Here is a 19,156-nt window from a genome sequence, read left to right as displayed (position 1 = left end):
AATTCTTTGTGCATGACGGGACAAATTGGGAAACTTTTCACGTACACAGAGTTTGTAAAAGTCTAGCAAACTGTTTTCAGAGAATTTCCTTTTAGTGTCCATGTCAGCCTGCAGTTCAATGAGTTCCATTTGGCAATCATCAGGACTGTCTTCCACTGCCAAATCAAAAGGTTGAGCGAACAATTTCAATCTAATTTCAGTTTGTCTGAAATCTGGAAATCTGTTTGCAAACTCATCACGCAGCTTTTGTACACTGGTTCCATATTTGGTGCAATCCAGATTAGAAATTCCAGTTTCCTGGTTGCAAGACATGTAAAATGGGTCAATATGGCTCTTCTCAACTGAACCTGGAAAAGTTCCAATTTCTTCTCAAAAGCACAAATATGCTCAAACAACTTATTCACAAGTTGACTTTTCCCTTGTAGTTTTAAGTTTAAATCAGACAGATGCTGTGTAATGTCTGTGAGGAATGCTAAGTCATTCAGCCAGTTCTCATTGCTCAAGAAGTCCACATTCTGACGTTTGCTCTCCATGAAGAACTTAATCTCCTCTCGCAGATTCCAGAATCTCTTCAAAGTAGCAGCTCTACTAAGCCAACGTACAGCAGAGAAGTACAAAACATCTGAATACTCACTGTCCAGCTCATCTAAAAAAGTTTTAAATTGTCGATGATTTAATCCTCGTGTTCGAATATAATTTACGCATTGGACGACATTTTTCATGGCTTCTGCAAAATCCAGAACTTTGGTGCACAAGCTCTCTTGGTGAATAATGCAATGGCTTACAACTACGTCTTGTGCTCCAATTGCAGTTAGAAATTTTTTGGTGAATCCATTTGTCCTACCTGTCATGGAAGGAGCACCATCTGTTGTAACACCACATAATTTATAAGGATTTAGTTCAAACTTTTCTACAACCTTAAGCACTTGTTCACAAATATCCTGTCCTGTGGTTGTGGAGAAAAGGCTTGCCATATCTAAAAACTCTTCGAAAACATCAAAGCCTGCAGTAACAGCTCTGATGAAAATGACAAGTTGGGATGTGTCATTGATATCAGTGCTTTCATCCAAAGCCAGACTGAAAGCTTCACACGAATTCAATCTCTCTTTCAAAGTTTCTTTGATGTCCTCTGAAAGATCTTTTGTCCTGCGTGAGACAGTAAAGCGGGAAAGGCTAGTTTGCTCCACCAAATATTCTTTCTCTGGACATGCATATTCTGTGAATATTGTTAAACAATTTTTAATAAATTCTCCATCACTGAAAGGCTTTCCCTTTTCTGCCATACATTCACAAAGCTTAAAACTCAGTTTTGTCACCAGTTCTGAATTTTTCTTGAAAGTGGTAAAAACACCTTGTTGCTTTTCAATGGATGTTTTTAAATGTTCAATTTTGTCCTTTCGTGCCTGACCAACAATTTCATCAAACTGGGAGGAGTGCTTAGTTGCGTAATGTCGCTTAATATTGTACTCTTTCATGACTGCAATTGTAGTTTGACAGACGAGGCAGACAACACCTTGATTATGTGGGACAACAAGATATTTTGTGCACCATTCACTGTTGAATAACCTTCCCTCATCATCAATTTTTCGTTTCTTAACTGCTGACATTTTACTAGCCCTGAAATCAAAACAAAAATTATTCTCACGAAAATAGCAAAGTAGAAAAAAACATAGAATTTATTTACACATGGAACCTCTTATGGACAGAAACACATGTTTCTAAATTGGCATCCCGATCATAGCCTTCCGGTACTTAAATTAATTGAGAATAGCAAAATACAGTGTGACCTCGCCTATTCGCGGTTCGCCATTCGCGGCCCCGCATATTCGCGGGTTATGCGCGAACTGCGTTTTGTAGGTCACAGAGACTGAAAGGGCTTTTCGAGGAGATTTCTGTTGTATTTACTCAATCAAGCCGTTTTATCAATTGTCGTCTTCACCAAACAAGATTGGACTGCTATTGGCTGACTGCCTCAGCTTCCCCAACAACGCAAACGGCAAAGCACAGCCCGGTAACGCACGGTACAATTTAGTGAAATACATAACAGTATGCAATATTGCTACATTATTACTGCATCAATGAGTATAAGTATCATTAGTGTTTGGGAAGCATTTCATATAGTATATAATCGCATACATATACGTTTTAAAACTGCGTCCAATATTCGCGGTTTTCGCTATTCGCGGGAGGGTAAAGAACGTAACCCCGCGAATAACGAGGTCACACTGTACGTAGAATCAGATGCATCTGAAAGCAAAAATTTTAATAAATTCAGTAAAGTCACAACAATATGCTAAATAATAATCAATTTACCTTCAATCTCTTGTAGTAACTGTAAAAGGTAATAAAATTTTCACCAATAATGAATGACGGACAGCAGAGGTTAGGGAAAATTGTCGCCAGTGGGCGAAGGCGAGGTTCAGGACATGACGTTGAGTCGTAGACAATAGTGCTAGTGCACGTCACCTATTCATGCCCTAAGGAGGCCGACCAATCGAATTCGGCCTGCTCCTCTCTAGCAAAGATAATTTTAGAAGTTTGTCGAGTCGAAGCCTGGGAATCCCGTAGGATCGATGCTTTTAAAAATATTCCATTTGCGTTGGATTACAGATCAGGCCACATGGTTAGATTACAACAACTAGGGCCACACTAAATGGCTTGGCGGGCCGGGTTGTGGCCCGCGGGCCGCCTGTTGCACACCCCTGATGTAGAACGTGTTAAATAGTGTCGTGTTACAATAAGTACTCTAAATACTAAATTGGACGTGTTCAATACGCTGATATACAAGTAAGCTCCGTGAAGGTCCGTCATGGCCATGTGGTTAAGGTACTCGACTCGTAATCTGAGGGTCGCGGGTTCAAATTGCCATCACACCAAACATGCTCGCCCTTTTAACTGTAGGAGCGTTATAACGTGACGGTCAATCCCACTATTCGTTGGTAAAACAGTAGCCCAAGAATCTGCGGTGGATGGTAATGACTAGCTGCCTTCCCTCTAGTCTTACACTGCTAAATAAAGGATGGCTGGCGCAAATAGCCCTCAAGTAGCTTTGCGCGAACTTCAAAAACAAACAAGGTCTGTGATTTAACAACAAGTGACACTGTCTACAAGAAAAGACATATCTATTTTTACACATTAATTTAGGTTATAAAGAATATTCATATAAATTCATATAAAAACCACGTCAGACATTCACTCATAAAATTTGACTTATCTGGAGACATCTCTCATTAAAGACAATTATTAAACTAGTATTATTCCTACTTTATAACATAATACATCTGATTACGTAGCCAAGAATCCATAAATGTAGCCAAATGCTCTGAGAGTGAGAAATGTAGTTTTACTTTTCATATATAAGAAAAATGTATTAAATACATTTTGTCTTGTTGACTTGTGGGTTGAACATTTTTGTTTTGTTGTTAAACGTTTCTACTTCTGATATAAAAACAATAAATTCACTAACTTTTTTCCTGTTAAGCAGCGGATTGAACCTCTTTAATTTCTTGCAACACGTTTCTACCCTTGATGTGAAAAGAATGCATTCATTAAGCTTTCTCTTCTTGATAAGAGGATTGAGCATTTTCGTTTTGTTGTTACACATTTCTACTTCTAAAATAAAAACAATGTATTCACTAAACTTTCTATTGTTGACTAGGGGATTAAACATTTTAGTTTTGTTTTTACAGGTTTCTACTTCTGATATAAAAACAATGTCTTTACTAAGTTTTGTCTTGTTGACTAGAGAATCGAACATTTTGTTTTATTGTTACACATTCCTACTTGGGATATAAAACAATGTATTGTTGATAAGAGGACTGGACATTTTTATTTCTCGTTACTCGTTACTACTTCTGATATAAAAAAATGTATTCACTAAGCTTTGTCTTGTTGATAAGAGGATTGATTACATTTTTGTTTGTTGTTACACGTTTCTACTTGTAATATTAAAACACTGCATTCACTATGTTTTATCTTGTTGACTATTGAATTGAACATTCGCGTTCTGTTGTTAGACGTTTCTACTTTTAATATAAAAATGAAATATTTACTAAGTTTTCAGTTATTAAGAAGAGGATTGAACCGTTTTGTTTTGTTGTTTCACATTTTTACTTCTGATATATTTACTTCTTTCTATTTTTCAAAAACAACAATTTATTCACTAAGCTTTGTCTAGTTGACTACAGGATTGAACATATTGGTTTTGTTGTTAGAAGTTTTTACTTTTGATATAAAAACAATGTATTCACTAAATTTTGTCTTGTTGAGTAGTGGATTGAACATTTTTGTTTTCTTGTTATGTTTTTTTTACTTCTGATATAAAAACAATTTATTCACTAAGCTTTGTATTGTTCAGTAGTGAATTAAACATTTTTATTTTGTTGTAACATGTTTTAACATCTAATGTAAAAAAAATGTATTCATTAAGTTAACAAGGAATTCCAAAAACATCAGCTGCGTTGGTTTATATTAAAAAAAGAACTATAGATAATAGAGACAGTATATCAAAACATTCACTTGTGTTCTTTCAGGTTATATAAAAGAGCTATAGATATTAAAGAAGAAACACCAAAACATTCAGCTGAGTTCTTTCAGGTTAAATAAATGTAAAGTAAATTCTTACTTACTAATAGTTGGAATACTAAAACATTGACATATGTTCCTTTAGGTTAAAATTACTGTAGATACTGAAGAAGGAATTCCAAAACAAACACCTGTATTCCTTCAGGTTAAGTAAAAAAACTGTAGATAGTGAAGAAAGAATTCCAAATCATTCATTTGTGTTCCTTTAGGATAAAAAAATACAGTACGTACTGAAGAAATTATTCCGAAAATTCACCTGTGTTCCTTTAGGTTAAATGAAAAACTATAGATACTGAAGTAGAAATACAAAAGATTTACCTGTGTTCTTTTAGGTTAAATAAAACTACTGTACATGCGGAAGACGGAATTCCTCTGACATTTACCTGTGTTTCTTTAGGTTAGATAAAAGTACTGTAGATACTGAAAAAGGAATACCAAAACATTTACTTGTAGAAAGAATACGAAAACATTCACATGTATTCCTTTATTTTAAATAAAAGTTGTATAGACACTGAAGAAGGAATTTCAAAACTTTTACATGTCTTTTTTTAGGTTAAATAAAAGTACTGTAAATACTGAAGAACGAATTTTATAACATTCACCTGTGTTTTTTTAGGTACTGTAGATATTAAAAAAAGAGTTTTAAGATATTTACATGTATTCCTTTAGGTTACATAAAAGTGTTGTAGATACTGAAGAATGAATAGCAAAACATTTACGAGTGTTCCTTCAGGATAAAATAAATACTGTAGATAATGAAGAAGGAATTTCACAACAATCCCCTCTATTCCTTTAGGTACTGTAGATCCTAAAGAAGGAATAACAAAACATTTATCTACATTCCCTTAGGTTAAATAAATATTCTGTAGAAACATAAAAGAATGTCAAAAGTTTAGCTCTTTTTCTCTATCATAAATAAAAGTACTCTGTGTTGTGGAGAAAGAATTAGAAGTGAATCACCTGTTTTCCTTTAGAATAAAAAAAGAACTGTAGATACTGAAGAAAAAATATCAAAACATTCACTTGTGTTTATTTGGGTTATATAAAAGAACTAAAGATACTGAAGAAAGAAAACCAAAGCATTTACCTGTATTCCCTTACGATAAATAAAAGTAGTGTAGATACTAAAGTGTGTTTTTTTTTTGTTAAATAAAAGCACTGTATATAGTTAAGAAAGAATTTCAAAATATCCACATGTGTTCATTTTGGTTAAATACAAGTACCGTGGATATTGAAGAAGGATTTACAAAACATTCTTCTGTGTTTCTTTAGGTTAAATAAAAGTACTATAGATAATAAAGAAGCAATTTCTAAACATTCATAGATGTTCCTTTAGGTTAACTAAAAGTACCGTAGATACTGAAGAAGAAATACCAAATCATTCAGTTATGTTCCTCTAGGTTAAATAAAAGTACTGTAGATACTGAAAAACAAATTCCAAACACCAACCTCGGTTCTTTTAGGTACTGTCGCTACTAAGGAGAATATACCACAAGATGTACTTCTGTTCCTTTAAGTTAAAAATACTGTAGATACGGAAAATGGAATAACAAAACATTCAGCTGTTTTCCTTCAGATTAAATAAAATTACTGTAGATGTTGAAAAACGAATTCTATGACATTCACTGTTGTTTCTTACGGTACTGTAGATATTAAAAAAGGAACTTAAAAACATTTACCTTTGCTGATTTAGGTTAAGTAAAAGTACTGTAGATAATGAAGAAAGAATTTCCAAACATTCACAAGTTTCCTTTAGAATAATGAAAGTACGGTAGATTTTTAAGAACAAATTCCATAATATCAACCTGTCTTACTTTAGGTACTGTATATACTAAAGAATGGGTACCAGAGCATGTACCCGTGTTCCTTTTAGTTAAAAAATACTGTAGATACTGTAGAAGGAATTGTAAAATATTCAACTGTGTTCCTTTAGTTTAGATAAAAGTACTTCAGATAGAGAAGAAATAATTCCAAAACATCCACTTGTATTCCTTTAGGTTAGATAAAGGTACTGTAAGGGAAATAAAGGAACGAATTCTGTAACATTCGCCTGTTTTCCTTTAGGAACTGTAGATATTAAAAAGAAATTTCAAAACATTTACATGTATTCCTTTTGGATAAATAAAAGTACTGTAGATAATAAAGAAGGAATACCAAAACATCCAATTGTGTTTCTTTAAGATAAATAAAAATACCATAGATACTGAAGAAAGAACACAAAAACGTTTACATGGGTACCTTTAGGTTAAAAGAAATATCGTAGATACCGATGAAGGAATTTCACAAAAATCACCTCTGTTCCTTAAGGTAGCGTAGATTTTAAAGAAGGAATAACACAGCATTTACTTATATTCCCTTATGTTAAATAAATGTACTGTAGATACTTAAAAGGAATACTAAAAATTTACCTGTATACCTTTATATTAAATAAAAGTACTGTATATACTACAGAAAGAATTAAAAGACAATCACAAAGGGTACTTTAGATTAAAAAACATAACTGTAGATACTGAAGAAGGAAAAACAAAAGATTTACCTTTGTTCCTTGAGCTTAAATAAAAGAACTGTAGATACTGAAGAATGAACACCAAAACATTTACCTGGGTTCCTTATGGTTAAAAGAAATAACGTAGATTTCAAAGAAGGAACTTGACAACAATCACTTCTTTTCCTTTAGGTAGTGTAGATTTTAAAGAAGGAATAACAAAACATTTACCTATATTCCCTGAGGTTAAATAAATGTACTGTAGATACTTAAAAGGAATACCAAAAATTCACTTGTATTTCTTTATGTTAAATGAAGTACTGTATATACTGGAGAAAGAATTAAAAGACAACCACCAGTACTACTTTAGATTAAAAAAAGAATCGTGGATAGTTAAGAAAGGATACCAAAACATTCACCTGTATTCATTTAGGTTACATAAAAGAACTTAAAATACTGAACAAAGTATTCTGTAACGTTCACCTGTGTTCATTTAGGTACTGAAGATACTAAAAATTGAATACAAAAACGTATGCCTATATTTCTTTAGATTAAATAAAAATACTGTAGCCACTAAGGACGGAATACCAAAAAAAATTACGTTTATTCTTTTAGGTTAAGAAAAAGTACTAAAGATACAGAAAATGAATAGCAAAACATTTACATGCGTTGATTTAGGCTAAGTGATATATTATAGATACTGATGAAGGAATTCCAAAATATTCACTTGTGTTACTTTAGCATAAATAAATGTACTGTAGGTAATGGGGAAGCAATTCCAAATCATTCATCTGTGTTTTTTTTTGGTTAAATAAATGTTATGTAGCTACTGAAGAACGAATTTCCTGACACTAACCTAGTTCCTTTAGGTACTGTTGATTCTAACGGAAAAATACCAAAATATGTACCTGTGTTCCTTTAGGTTAATAAAAATACTGTAGATACTAAAGAACGAATTCCATAACAGCAACCTGCTTTCCTTTAGGTACTGTAGATACTAAAAATTGAATACCAAAACATGTACCTGCGTTCCTTTAGGGTAGAAATATACTATATATACTGAAGAAGGAATTCCAAAAAAATTATCTGTGTTCCCATAGGTTCAATAAAAGTACGTCAGATACTCAAGAAGAAATAGCAAACATTCACTTTTCTTCTTTTACGTTAAATAAAAGTACTGTAGATACTGAAGAAAGAATTCCTAAATACTGGCCTGTGTTTTTTAGGTTTAATAAAAGAACTATACTTGCTGATGCAAGGAACACCAAAATATTTGCCTGAGTTCCATGAGGTTAAAAAAATACTGTAGATACTGAAGAAGGAATTTCGAAACTTTCACCTTCGTTATTTTAGTTAAATTATACAACTATAGACATTGAAGAAGGAATACCAAAACATTCACCTGTGTTCCTTTAGGGTAAACAAAAGTACTGTAAATACTGAAACACGAATTCCATAATACCAACCTGTGTTCATTTAGGCACTGTAGATATTTAAAAAAAAAAGTAATTCCAAAACATTTTCATGTATTCCTTCAGGTTTAATAAAAGTACACGGAATACCAATACTTCCAATTGCGTTCCTTCAGGTAAAATAAAAGTAGTGTAGATACTGAAGAAGGAACACCAAATCATTTACCTGTACTCATTTAGGTTAAAAGAAATACTGTAGTTACTGAAGAAGGAATTTCAAAACAATCATCTCTGTTTCTTTATATTCTGTAGATACTGAAAAGAAATGTCAAAAATTTACCTGTATTCCTATAGTTTAAATCAAAGCACTGTATATACTGGAGAAAGAATTCCAAATCTTTCACCAGTGTTCATTTAGGTTATGTGAAAGAACTGTTTATAATAAAGAAGGAATACCAAAGTATTTACCTGTATTGTTTCACGTTAAATAAAAGTACTGTAGCTACTCAAGAAAGAATTTCAAAACATTCACCTATGATTCTTTAGGTTATATAAAAGTACTGTGGATTTGTTTTGAATTTCGCGCAAAGCTACGCCAGGGCTATCTGCAGTAACCGTCCCTAATGTAGCAGTGTAAGACTAGAAGGAAGGCAGCTAGTCATCACCACCCACCGCCAAATCTTGGGCTACTCTTTTACCAACAAATAGTGGAATTGATCGTACTATTATAACGCCCCCACGGTTGAAAGGGCGAGCATGTTTGGTTGGACTGGGATTCGAACCCGCGTCCCTCGAATTACGAGTCGAACGCCTTAACACACTTGTCCATGCTGGGTCAGTACTGTAGATACTGAAGAAGAATTGCCATAACATTCATTTGTGTTCCTTTTGGTTAAATGAAAGTATTGTAGATACTGAAGATGGAATTCCAAAACATTTCTTCTTCAGTACCTACTTTACTTTTATTTAACCTGAAGGAACACAGGTGAATGTTCTGGAATTCCTTCTTCACTATATACAGTTCTTTTATTTAGTCTAAAGGAACACAGGTAAATGTTTTGGTATTCCTTTTTCAGTATCTTCTGTACTTTTACTTAGCCTAAAGGAACATAGCTCATTATTTTGGTATACCTTTTTCTGTATCTACAATACGTTTATTTAACCTAAAGAAAGACAAGTGAAAGTTTTGAAATACATTCTTTATTAGCTACAGTACTTTTATTTAACCTAAGGAATACAGGTAAATGTATTGGTATTCCTTCTTTAGTATATATAGTACTTTTTAAACCTAAAGGAATACATGTAAACGTTTTGGTGTTTCTTCTTTAGTATCTACAGTACCTAAAGAAAGATAGGTAAATGTTATGAATTTTCGTCTGCAGTGTCTACAGTACTTTTATTTAACCTAAAGAACACAGGTGAATGTTTTGGAATTCTTTCTTCAGTATCTAGAGTACTTTTATTTGACCTAAAGGAATATAGTTAATTTTTTTTTGGTTTTCCTTGTTCAGTATCTACTATACTTTTTTTTTTAACCTAACGGAATACAGGCAAAAGTTTTGGTTTTCCTTCTTTAGTGTCTACAGTACCTAAAGGAAGATAGGTAAATGTTATGAATTTCTTTCTTCAGTATCTACTGTACTTTTATTTAAACTAAAGGAATACAGGTAAATGTTTTGGTATTCCTTATTCAGTATCTACTACCGTATGTTTTTAAATCATCCAAACAAGTAGCAGCTTATATTCATACTAACGATTACCACAAGCACTTTGCCACCAAATATTACATCGTCATCCACCAGTCTACTCAGCTCAAGCGAAGTCGAAAATTTCGAGAAAGACTGAAACAGGATCCATAATAGTCAAGTTCCATCATAATTAATTCAAGACAAGCCCCTGTGAAGACGAACTCCAACAAGAGCCCAAGACGATGAATGATTAATTTTAGGTTTACGTGGAACTTGTTTTGTTTGTTCCAGCACTTGTTCTGTTCCTAAGCAGCACATAGGAAAAGATATGTTTGAACGTATTGGTTTCATGTAGGAGAGCTATTTCTTCTTTAGCAGATAGGTTTCTATATATAAATGCTGTAAATATGAAGGTATTGGGATTTTATGTAGGATAATTATTTCTCCCTTAACGTACAGGTTTCTACATATAAATGCTGTAAATTTTAAGGTATTATTACATTTCATAATATCAAAAACCCGCTTAAAGTAAAAGTGTATTCTACAGATAGTTTGTATGATAATTAAAATTTTAATTAAAATATAGGAGAGAAACTCTTCTACCTTCTTATGTCATCTTCTGATCAATAAACTTTCTGTATTAAGCTGAAGATGACCTAAGAATGTCGAAACGCTGTTCTATGCATAATTTTATTTTAAGGTTTCTTACCCATACCAAACGCCTTCAGAATACGTCTTTTAGTTGTGTGTGTCTCATTGTTAAGTTTTATACGTTCAACAAAGGATAATAATATAGATTGTAACGTTGTTGCTGTTAGTGACATTTTTCTATATTTAAATGTTTAGAGCTTTTCTAGAAGCTTCTGACGATTAAACAAAATGACAAGCTTAAACAATTCCTCTAATGAATTGATAAGTTGCCAAACACCACTGTGATAAACCATTTTAGGAAAACAATCGTTCTATTATACAATGTAGATAAATATTCACGTTGTGATTATTTGTTTTGTACCAACTCAGCACAGCACGCTGGTAACTTGTAATGTTTTGTTCAATAATTAGAACAACTTTAATTTTGAAAACTGTATGTTATTCTTTTGTTTTTGTTACTATTAACTTCAAGAAGAAAGTTCTCTAATCACAAGCCCAGTGAAACTTAAAGAAACAACCAACAGATTAATCTCGTTTAGCATAATAACGAAATCAATTGGAACATGTTGAAAGTAAATACGATTAAAGTAATTTTCCCCAGTCGTTCAACCATATGTCTGATGTTTTATAATGCTAAAAATGTGGGCAGAACACAGACAGCATTCTGTGTAACTATTTGCCTAAAAACCAACCAACAAATTATAAATTTTGATTATTCCTCCTTTTCTTTCTTCCCCCCCCCAAAAAAAACAAAAAACAAATCTGCACAAAACAGTTATTATTAATCTGTAAAACTAAGATGGCTTATAAGGTGTGTAGATTCATATTTCTTTTGTTATTGAAAGTAAGCTTGGAGTGTAGCTTTGACACTCCTAAAAATGTACGGGTATAAACTGTTTCTTAATACGGTATACCATTTAGACACATTTTGTTGTTATCTCTTTCAACTAATCAGAGTTGCTTAGAAACAGTATCACAAATTATTGCAGTCTATGATAAGGGTTACCGTACCAATATCTTCTAGATAAAGATGTTGATTACTATATTTATTACTTTATACATACAGGAAATGATCATATCTCAGAACTGTAAGTAATTTGCCTACGATTTTCTAGAGTTTATACGATTTGTTTTCGTTAGTTTTGTCAGGTACGATATACATAGTGGCATGATATCTTTAAATTCAATAATAATAAATAACGTTTCAGTGTGATTACTGGCGACGATAGCAAAGTTCACATTAGAAGTATATGTTAACTATATAAACAAACCTTTCAAAAAATAACTCTAAATGCCCTAAACTTTAGTGTTGTGTCGCTCTAATAAGTTTGACCAATTCTTCAATGAGATTTGAGGGTTTAAAATTATATAAATGTCAAAAACTGTAAAGTTGTGTTGTTGTAATAACTTTGACTCACTGTTGAGTGAGATCTGATGGTTTAAAATTATATAAATGTCAAAAACTGTAAAGTTGTGTTGTTGTAATAACTTTGACTCACTGTTGAGTGAGATCTGATGGTTTAAAATTATATAAATGTCATACTCTGTTGTGTTGTTCTAACAAGTATTACCAGCTGTTGAGTGAGATTTCGTGGTTTTAAATTGCATGTATATCATAAATGTTGTGTTATGTTTTTCGAAGAAGTTTGACCAGCTGTTGAGTGAAATATCATGAATGAAAGTTATATAAGATCCATAAATTGTAGTGCTGTGTTGTTCTAATAAGTCTGACCAACTGCTGAGTGAGATTTGATTATTTAAATATATATACGTATTATAAGCTGTAGTGTTATGTTGTTCTTATACCTTTGACCAACTGTTGACTGTGATTTAATGACTTGAGCTTATATAAATGTCTTAAACTGAAGTTTTGTGTTGCTCCAATAAGTTTAACCAACTGTTGACTGTGATTTGATAGTTTAAACTTACTAAATATCATACACTGTATTATTGTACTGCTAGAATAAGTTTAACCAACTGTTTACTGTGATTTAATGGTTTGAAGTTTCTAAATGCCATAAATTGTAGTGTTGTGTTCTTCTTATACATTTGACTAACCATTAACTGTGATTTGATAATTTGAAATTATATAAATGTCATAAAGTGTATTGTTGTGTTGTTCTATTAAGTATGACCAACTGTTGAGTGAGATATGATGATTAACAATGATATAAATGTCATAAACTGTAGTTTTGAGTTGTTCTACTAAGTTTGAACAACTCTTGAGTGATATTTGATGGTTTAAAATTATATAAATGCCATGAACTGTTGGTTGTGTTGTTCTAATAAGTTTGATATGCTGTCGAGTAAGATGTAATGGTTTATAATTATATAAATGCCACAAACTGTTGTGCTAGGTTGTTCGAAAGCATTTGTTTAGCTGTTGAGTAAGATATAATGCTTTAAAGTTATATAAGTGCCATAAATTAGAGTGTGATGTTGTTCTAATAAGTTTGACCAATTGTGGACTGTAATTTGATGATTTGAAATTTTATAAATGTAATAAACTGTAGTGTTGTGTTCTTCTAATAGGTTTACATATCGTTGACTGTGATTTGATGGTTTAATGTTTCTAAATATCCTAAAGTGTAATGTCGTGTTGTTCTGATACGTTTGACCAGCTGTTCAATGAGGTTTGTGATTTAAAATTATACAAATATCATAAACTGAAGTGTTATATTGACCAACTATTGAATTTGATTTTATGGTTTAAAATTATAAATATCATAAACTGTAGTGTTGTTCTAAGGAGTTTGACCATCTGCTGAGGGAGATTTGATGATCGAAAATTATATAAATGTCATAAAATGTAGTGTTTGATCAATTGTTGAGTGAGTGAATTTTGAAGGTTTAAAATAATATAAATGTTATAAACTAAGTGTTGTGTTGTTCTTACAAGTTTGACAAGCTAATGAGTGATATTTGATAGTTTAAAATTATATAAGTACCATAAATTGTGTGTTGTTCTAATAAGTCTCACCAAATGTTGAGTGAGACTTGATTGTTTAAATATATATAAATTTTATAAACTGTAGTGTTGTGTTGTTCTTATACATTTGACCAACTGTTGACAGTGATTTGATGGTTTGAACTTAAATAAATGTCTTAAACTATAGAGCTGTGTTGTTCCAATAAGTTTAACCAACTGTTCACTGTGATTTGATGGTTTAAAATTTCTAAATGCCATAAACTGTAGTGTTGTGTTTTTCTCAAACTTTCACCAGTTTTGAGTGAAATTTGATGGCTTAAAATTATATAAATGCTATAAACTGCATTGTTGCGTTGTTCTACTAAGTTTGACCAGCTGTTGAGTGAGTTTTGAGGGTCTAAAATTATATAAATATCATAAACTGTAGTGTTGCATTGTTTTAATAAGTTTTACAATATGTTTACTGCGATTTGTTGGTTTAAAGTTTCTAAGAGTCATAAACTGTAGTGTTGTGTTGTTCTGATACGTTTAACCAACTGTTCACAGTTATTTTACGGTTTAAAGTTTCTAAATGCCATAAACTGTAGTGTTGTGTTTTTTCAATAAACTTGACCAAATGTTGACAGTGATTTGATGGTTTAGATATATATATAAATGTTATAAACTGTAATGTCGTGTTGTTCGTAAACATTTGACCAACTATTTAGTGTGGTTTGATTATCTGAAATTATATGAACGTGATAAACTGTTTTGTTGTAATGTTCCCGTAAGTTTAACCAACTAACTGTTGAATGTGATTTGACGGTTTAAAATTTCTTAATGCCATAAACTGTAGTGTTGTGTTGTTCCAATAAACTTGACCAAATGTTGACAGTGATTTGATGGTTTATATATATATATATGTGTGTGTGTGTGTGTGTTATAAATTGTAGTATTGTGTTGTTCTAATAAGGTTAACCAAATGTTGATTGTAACTGCGTGGGTTAAAGTTTCTAAATGCCATAAACTGTAGTGATGTGTTGTTCTAATACGTTTGACTAGCTGTTTAATGAGGTTTGATGGTTTAAAATGATATATACATCACAAACTGTAGCGTTGTGTTGTTCTGATACGTTTGACCAACTGTTGAGGGATATTTTATGTTTTATAATTATGTAAACGCCATAACCTGTAGTGTTGTATTGTTCTAACAAACAGACTCCTAACAATATGACATCAGTTGTAACACCTTTCTCTGAGGGAACAAATTTAGTCTACATAACTTTTAACATCTCTTTCTGGTGAGATACTCCTAATAACCTTTCATCAGTTGTAACCTCTCTCTGATGGAAAAACTATAGTAAAAAGGAACTTCAACATTCTTTGTGAATAGTGATCCATAATTACTTTTCATCAGTTGTAACAAATTTTCGTGGTGAATGACGCCTAATAACCTTATGTCAGTTGAGCATAATTCCCTGTTGGATGTCTCCTAATTATCTTACATCAGTTGTAACACTGTCCTGTTGAGTAAATCCTACTAACTTTAGATTAGTTTTAACATATCACTTTGATAAGTAACTACAAATAACCTTACATCACTTGTAAAACGTGTTCTTGATGAGTAATTCATAACAAGTCGATATAACTTGTAACATCTTTCCCTGGAGGATAAGTCTTAATAACTCTAATATAACTGCATAGTGAATACCTAGAAAATGAGCACTGTGGAATGTCATCAAAAGTTCATTACACTGATAAGGCTTGGTCTATAGACCTTTCTTGAATGGGACAAATTAAGAGCTGGCATTTCCAATCGAAATTTTACCTATAGTCCATGACATTATTATTACGTTACAATTTACTTACAAAATGCTTTTCATGAATTCATTTTCCCAACTTTACCACTTTTCATTCTGTAGCATCTTCTTCCTGAAGTTCGCCCTTAAGGTATATTTATACAAAATATCCAGGTTTATGAACTACCTAAATAATATTTTGGAATTAAACTTTTTTCTAGAACACCTTTTTCCTGGGGATCTTCTATATTCTTCTGCAAACAGGCCAATGTTCTGTTGAAACATGTAGTATGTTTGTTTGTTTGCTTTTTGGATTTCTTACACTGCTAAATTAGGGACGGCTAGCACAGATAGCCCTCGTGTAGCTTTGCGGGAAATTCAAAAATGATGATAAATTGTCACAAAAAGCTTTTTAAATATGAAAAAGTGAATTATGTTTGGGGTTATACTACATCTTTTCTAAATCACACCAAACATAATTCACTTTTTCATATTTAAAAAGCTTTTTGTGACAATTTATCATCATTTTAACATTATGTTCTCTCACACATTGTATTGTATGAATAAGAAGAGATACATGTTGTTAGAGTTTCTATCATGAAACAGAGTGCATTGGTACTTTCACATTTAAGCGGTCTTCTCTATACTAGAATGACAGGTTGTGTGATATACAAGTGTATAGAGAAGTGACACTGCTGGTCGACCAGCATGTGCTCACCTTATCTTTGTCACTCAATACATCCTTGGAGGCCATAGCCCTCTGTGTTTCTCTGGGTCGTACAACCTCTGTTTGTTCTCTCTACCAAACTCTTGGAGAGACTTTCGCTCAATCAGAACTTGATGCCTGCCTTGAATAGTTGTTATATCCCTTTTTACTCCTGGAAGACATTAAAGGACACAATCCCTTTTGAGATGGTGCTGTTAATGATGGGAGAGTTCGTTCCTTAGAGTTTATGCTCTTAGATAACATCTTTTCTCTTATCTATACTGGTTCTTATAGCTATTTTCACTGCTTTTACTGCTATTGATATCTCTACTTGCCCCTTCACTTTTCTTGGACGGTTGACAGTGATCATTTTTTATCGTTTTGATGGAAATTGGAATTTCTCCTCCCATTATCTGTTTGCCATTAATAGACTACCACATGGCAGTAGTAACTGACTGTATCATCCAGGCAATTGCTCAATCTATTACTAAGATATTGATACATTTTGCACTGTATCCTCGCCCATGTTGGAGTCCTAGTTGCCAAGAGGCAAGGAAGGCTCATAAATGGGCCAGGGATACCTTGCAATGATATCCTTATCTTTCTAACCACTTCATTTATCAGTGGGTGGAGAGAACAAACAGAGGTGGTACACTTGGGAGGTCAGGACTCAAATCCAAAAGAAATCTTGCATTAACTTCAAAACTAGCATCTCTTCTACCACGAAGTTCCAAAATTATCTGGGACAAAATTCGGTAGCTTATTGAAGAATATGCCTCCCGTCTCTTTTTGATCTTGCTTTTCAATGGCCAGGAAGTTGCTGATACAATAGGTGATAGCTTTTTTCGTGCATCCATTACTTCTGTTTCTTCCCTACCGTTCTTGTTCATCATGTCTCAGGTGGAGAGATTGTCTTTTTCCTTTGATTTTGATCGTCCTTACGCCTCTTTACACTGGTGGAATTCAAGCTTGTTCTTCACTGATCTGACTTATATCAGTTAGATCGGATGATATTCATTGTGAGATGTTGTGCTATCCCTGCTGCTTCTCTTGCTGTTCTTCTGGTTATTTATATCCAGATCTGGTAGAAGAACGTTTTCCTGATTCTTGGCACTGTGATATTGTGCTCTTTTTCTCTAAGCCTGGAAGGGATCCCAAGTTTCCTTAACTATCATCTAACTACTTTGACTAGCTGTCTCTGTATGGTCTTAGAGAGGATAGTTAATGCTTGATTCTTTGAATCAAAGAATTTCCTCTCGCTCACCTTAGTTTCGTCAACAGTGATCAATTGTGAAATACATGATTCGGCCTGAAACACCAGTTAGAGAAGCCTTCTCACGTGGGAACATTTTGTTTCTGTGTTCTTTGACCTTTAGAAGTGTTATGAAACTGTATAGAGGTACAGAATTTTACGGAATCTCCACTCCTATGAATTTTACTGGATTCCAAGTCCATGTGGATTCGACACCTTCCCATTCTTTTCCACAGGAACTCGGAGTCTTTCAGAGTTATGTCTTAAGTGTGACAAACAGACTTTATTTCGACGATTTCCACATCTCAAGTCGGTCGTTGAATATGAGCTTTATTCAGTGTCAGCTTCAGACTGCCCTCCATTGTTTGTTGAAGTGAACCACAACAAATGGTTTAACGTTTTCTTTTCTCCAAAGCCATTTGCATGCATTTTATCACAAACAGTGTATACATCCTGATTCCGAGCTACGTCTTAGTTATTTCCTTCTGCTAATAGTCCCGGAGACAAAGATCTTTGGGTTTATCATTGACAGTAAGCTGACTTTCATTCCTCACATTAAGCAGCTATTCTTCTTCTTTGGAAGCAAATCAATGTTCTATGCTCAAGATTTATTGTGCTATCATTTGTACAAAACTGGACTATGGGTCTTTGTTGTATGTTTCTGCCAGGAACTTGGCCTTGAAGATACTAAACCCATTCACTCTCTGGGACTTTAGCTCTGCACGGGGGCTGTCCTGATAACCTCCTCTTTATTTCTACTGTTTGCAGGTTTCTTTGCAGTATGCTATTAAACTTCAATCCTTACATAGCACTGCACTTGGGGTGGTCTCTTCCTTTCTCAGTGTGATATGCTCTTTTGGAATAGATTCCCAGCCATTCTTTCTTTTGGCTTGGCCTTCACATCCAAAGCTTGCTGAATGGGGTCTGTTCTTGATTGACATTAACATTACCATACCCACCTGTGACCTCTCTTTGAATCGTCAGAGGAATGCACATACTTCCAATTGGAAGTATCATCTTTTCTTTTCTGAACATTTTTTGAACTATTCTTTCATTCCTGTTTATACGGGTGGTTTAAGAGCATGTGGTTATGTTAGTTCTGTCATGGCGTGTTGTGGATCACAGGATCCTCTCAACAATTTCCGTGTTCATTGCTGAGTTATATGTCATTTTCCTTGCCCTGAATTAGATAGAAGATATAAAATACACGTAATGTACAATTTACACTGACCCTCTTAGCACTGACCATGGAATTGCTTTGCTTTAATTCTCACCCTGTTCTTTATTTTATATTCATATACAGTGCTTGTGGATACCTGGTAACGTCGTTATTTGTAGGAATGAGTTGGATGACACAGCAGCTAAGTTCGTTATCTTTGGTGCCATCACAATATTCTATATCCCATATGTGGTCCTGCATTGAAGGCTCGGTTTCGTGTCAGCTGGCAGTTAACTTGCAGTGAGCAACAGTTAGAAGCTTCCTCAGATCAAACTTTCTGTTGCTCTTTGGCTGTTTTGTTTCTGTAAGTCGTCCTAACTAGGCTATGCAACGGTCACAGTTTTTAATCCATCGTTCTCTTTTATCTGGGACTAATCTACCAAGGTGTGGCCTTTGTGACACTTAAATCATAATAGCCCATGTCGTATCGTCGTTACGTCTGTAACTAACAG

The 19,156-nt window shown here is 33.3% G+C and overlaps 1 protein-coding gene across 1 annotated transcript in view; it reads left to right on the top strand.

Moving 5' to 3' along the window:
- The first annotated feature begins 11,867 nt into the window (after positions 1 to 11,867).
- The window catches only part of LOC143247156 (uncharacterized), a 68,021-nt gene continuing 60,732 nt past the window's right edge, over positions 11,868 to 19,156 (top strand). Inside the window, exon 1 of the mRNA XM_076494793.1 lies at positions 11,868 to 11,908. Within this exon, the coding sequence (XP_076350908.1) occupies positions 11,890 to 11,908 (19 nt within the window). The 5' untranslated portion in view covers positions 11,868 to 11,889. The remainder of the gene's footprint in view (positions 11,909 to 19,156) is intronic.

The sequence above is a fragment of the Tachypleus tridentatus genome, chromosome 3 (assembly GCF_004210375.1).
Source record: "Tachypleus tridentatus isolate NWPU-2018 chromosome 3, ASM421037v1, whole genome shotgun sequence".
In the NCBI taxonomy this organism is placed as follows: Eukaryota; Metazoa; Arthropoda; class Merostomata; order Xiphosura; family Limulidae; genus Tachypleus; species Tachypleus tridentatus.
The sequence above is the reverse complement of the archived record's forward strand: the minus strand, read 5'-3'. Positions and strand labels throughout refer to the sequence as shown.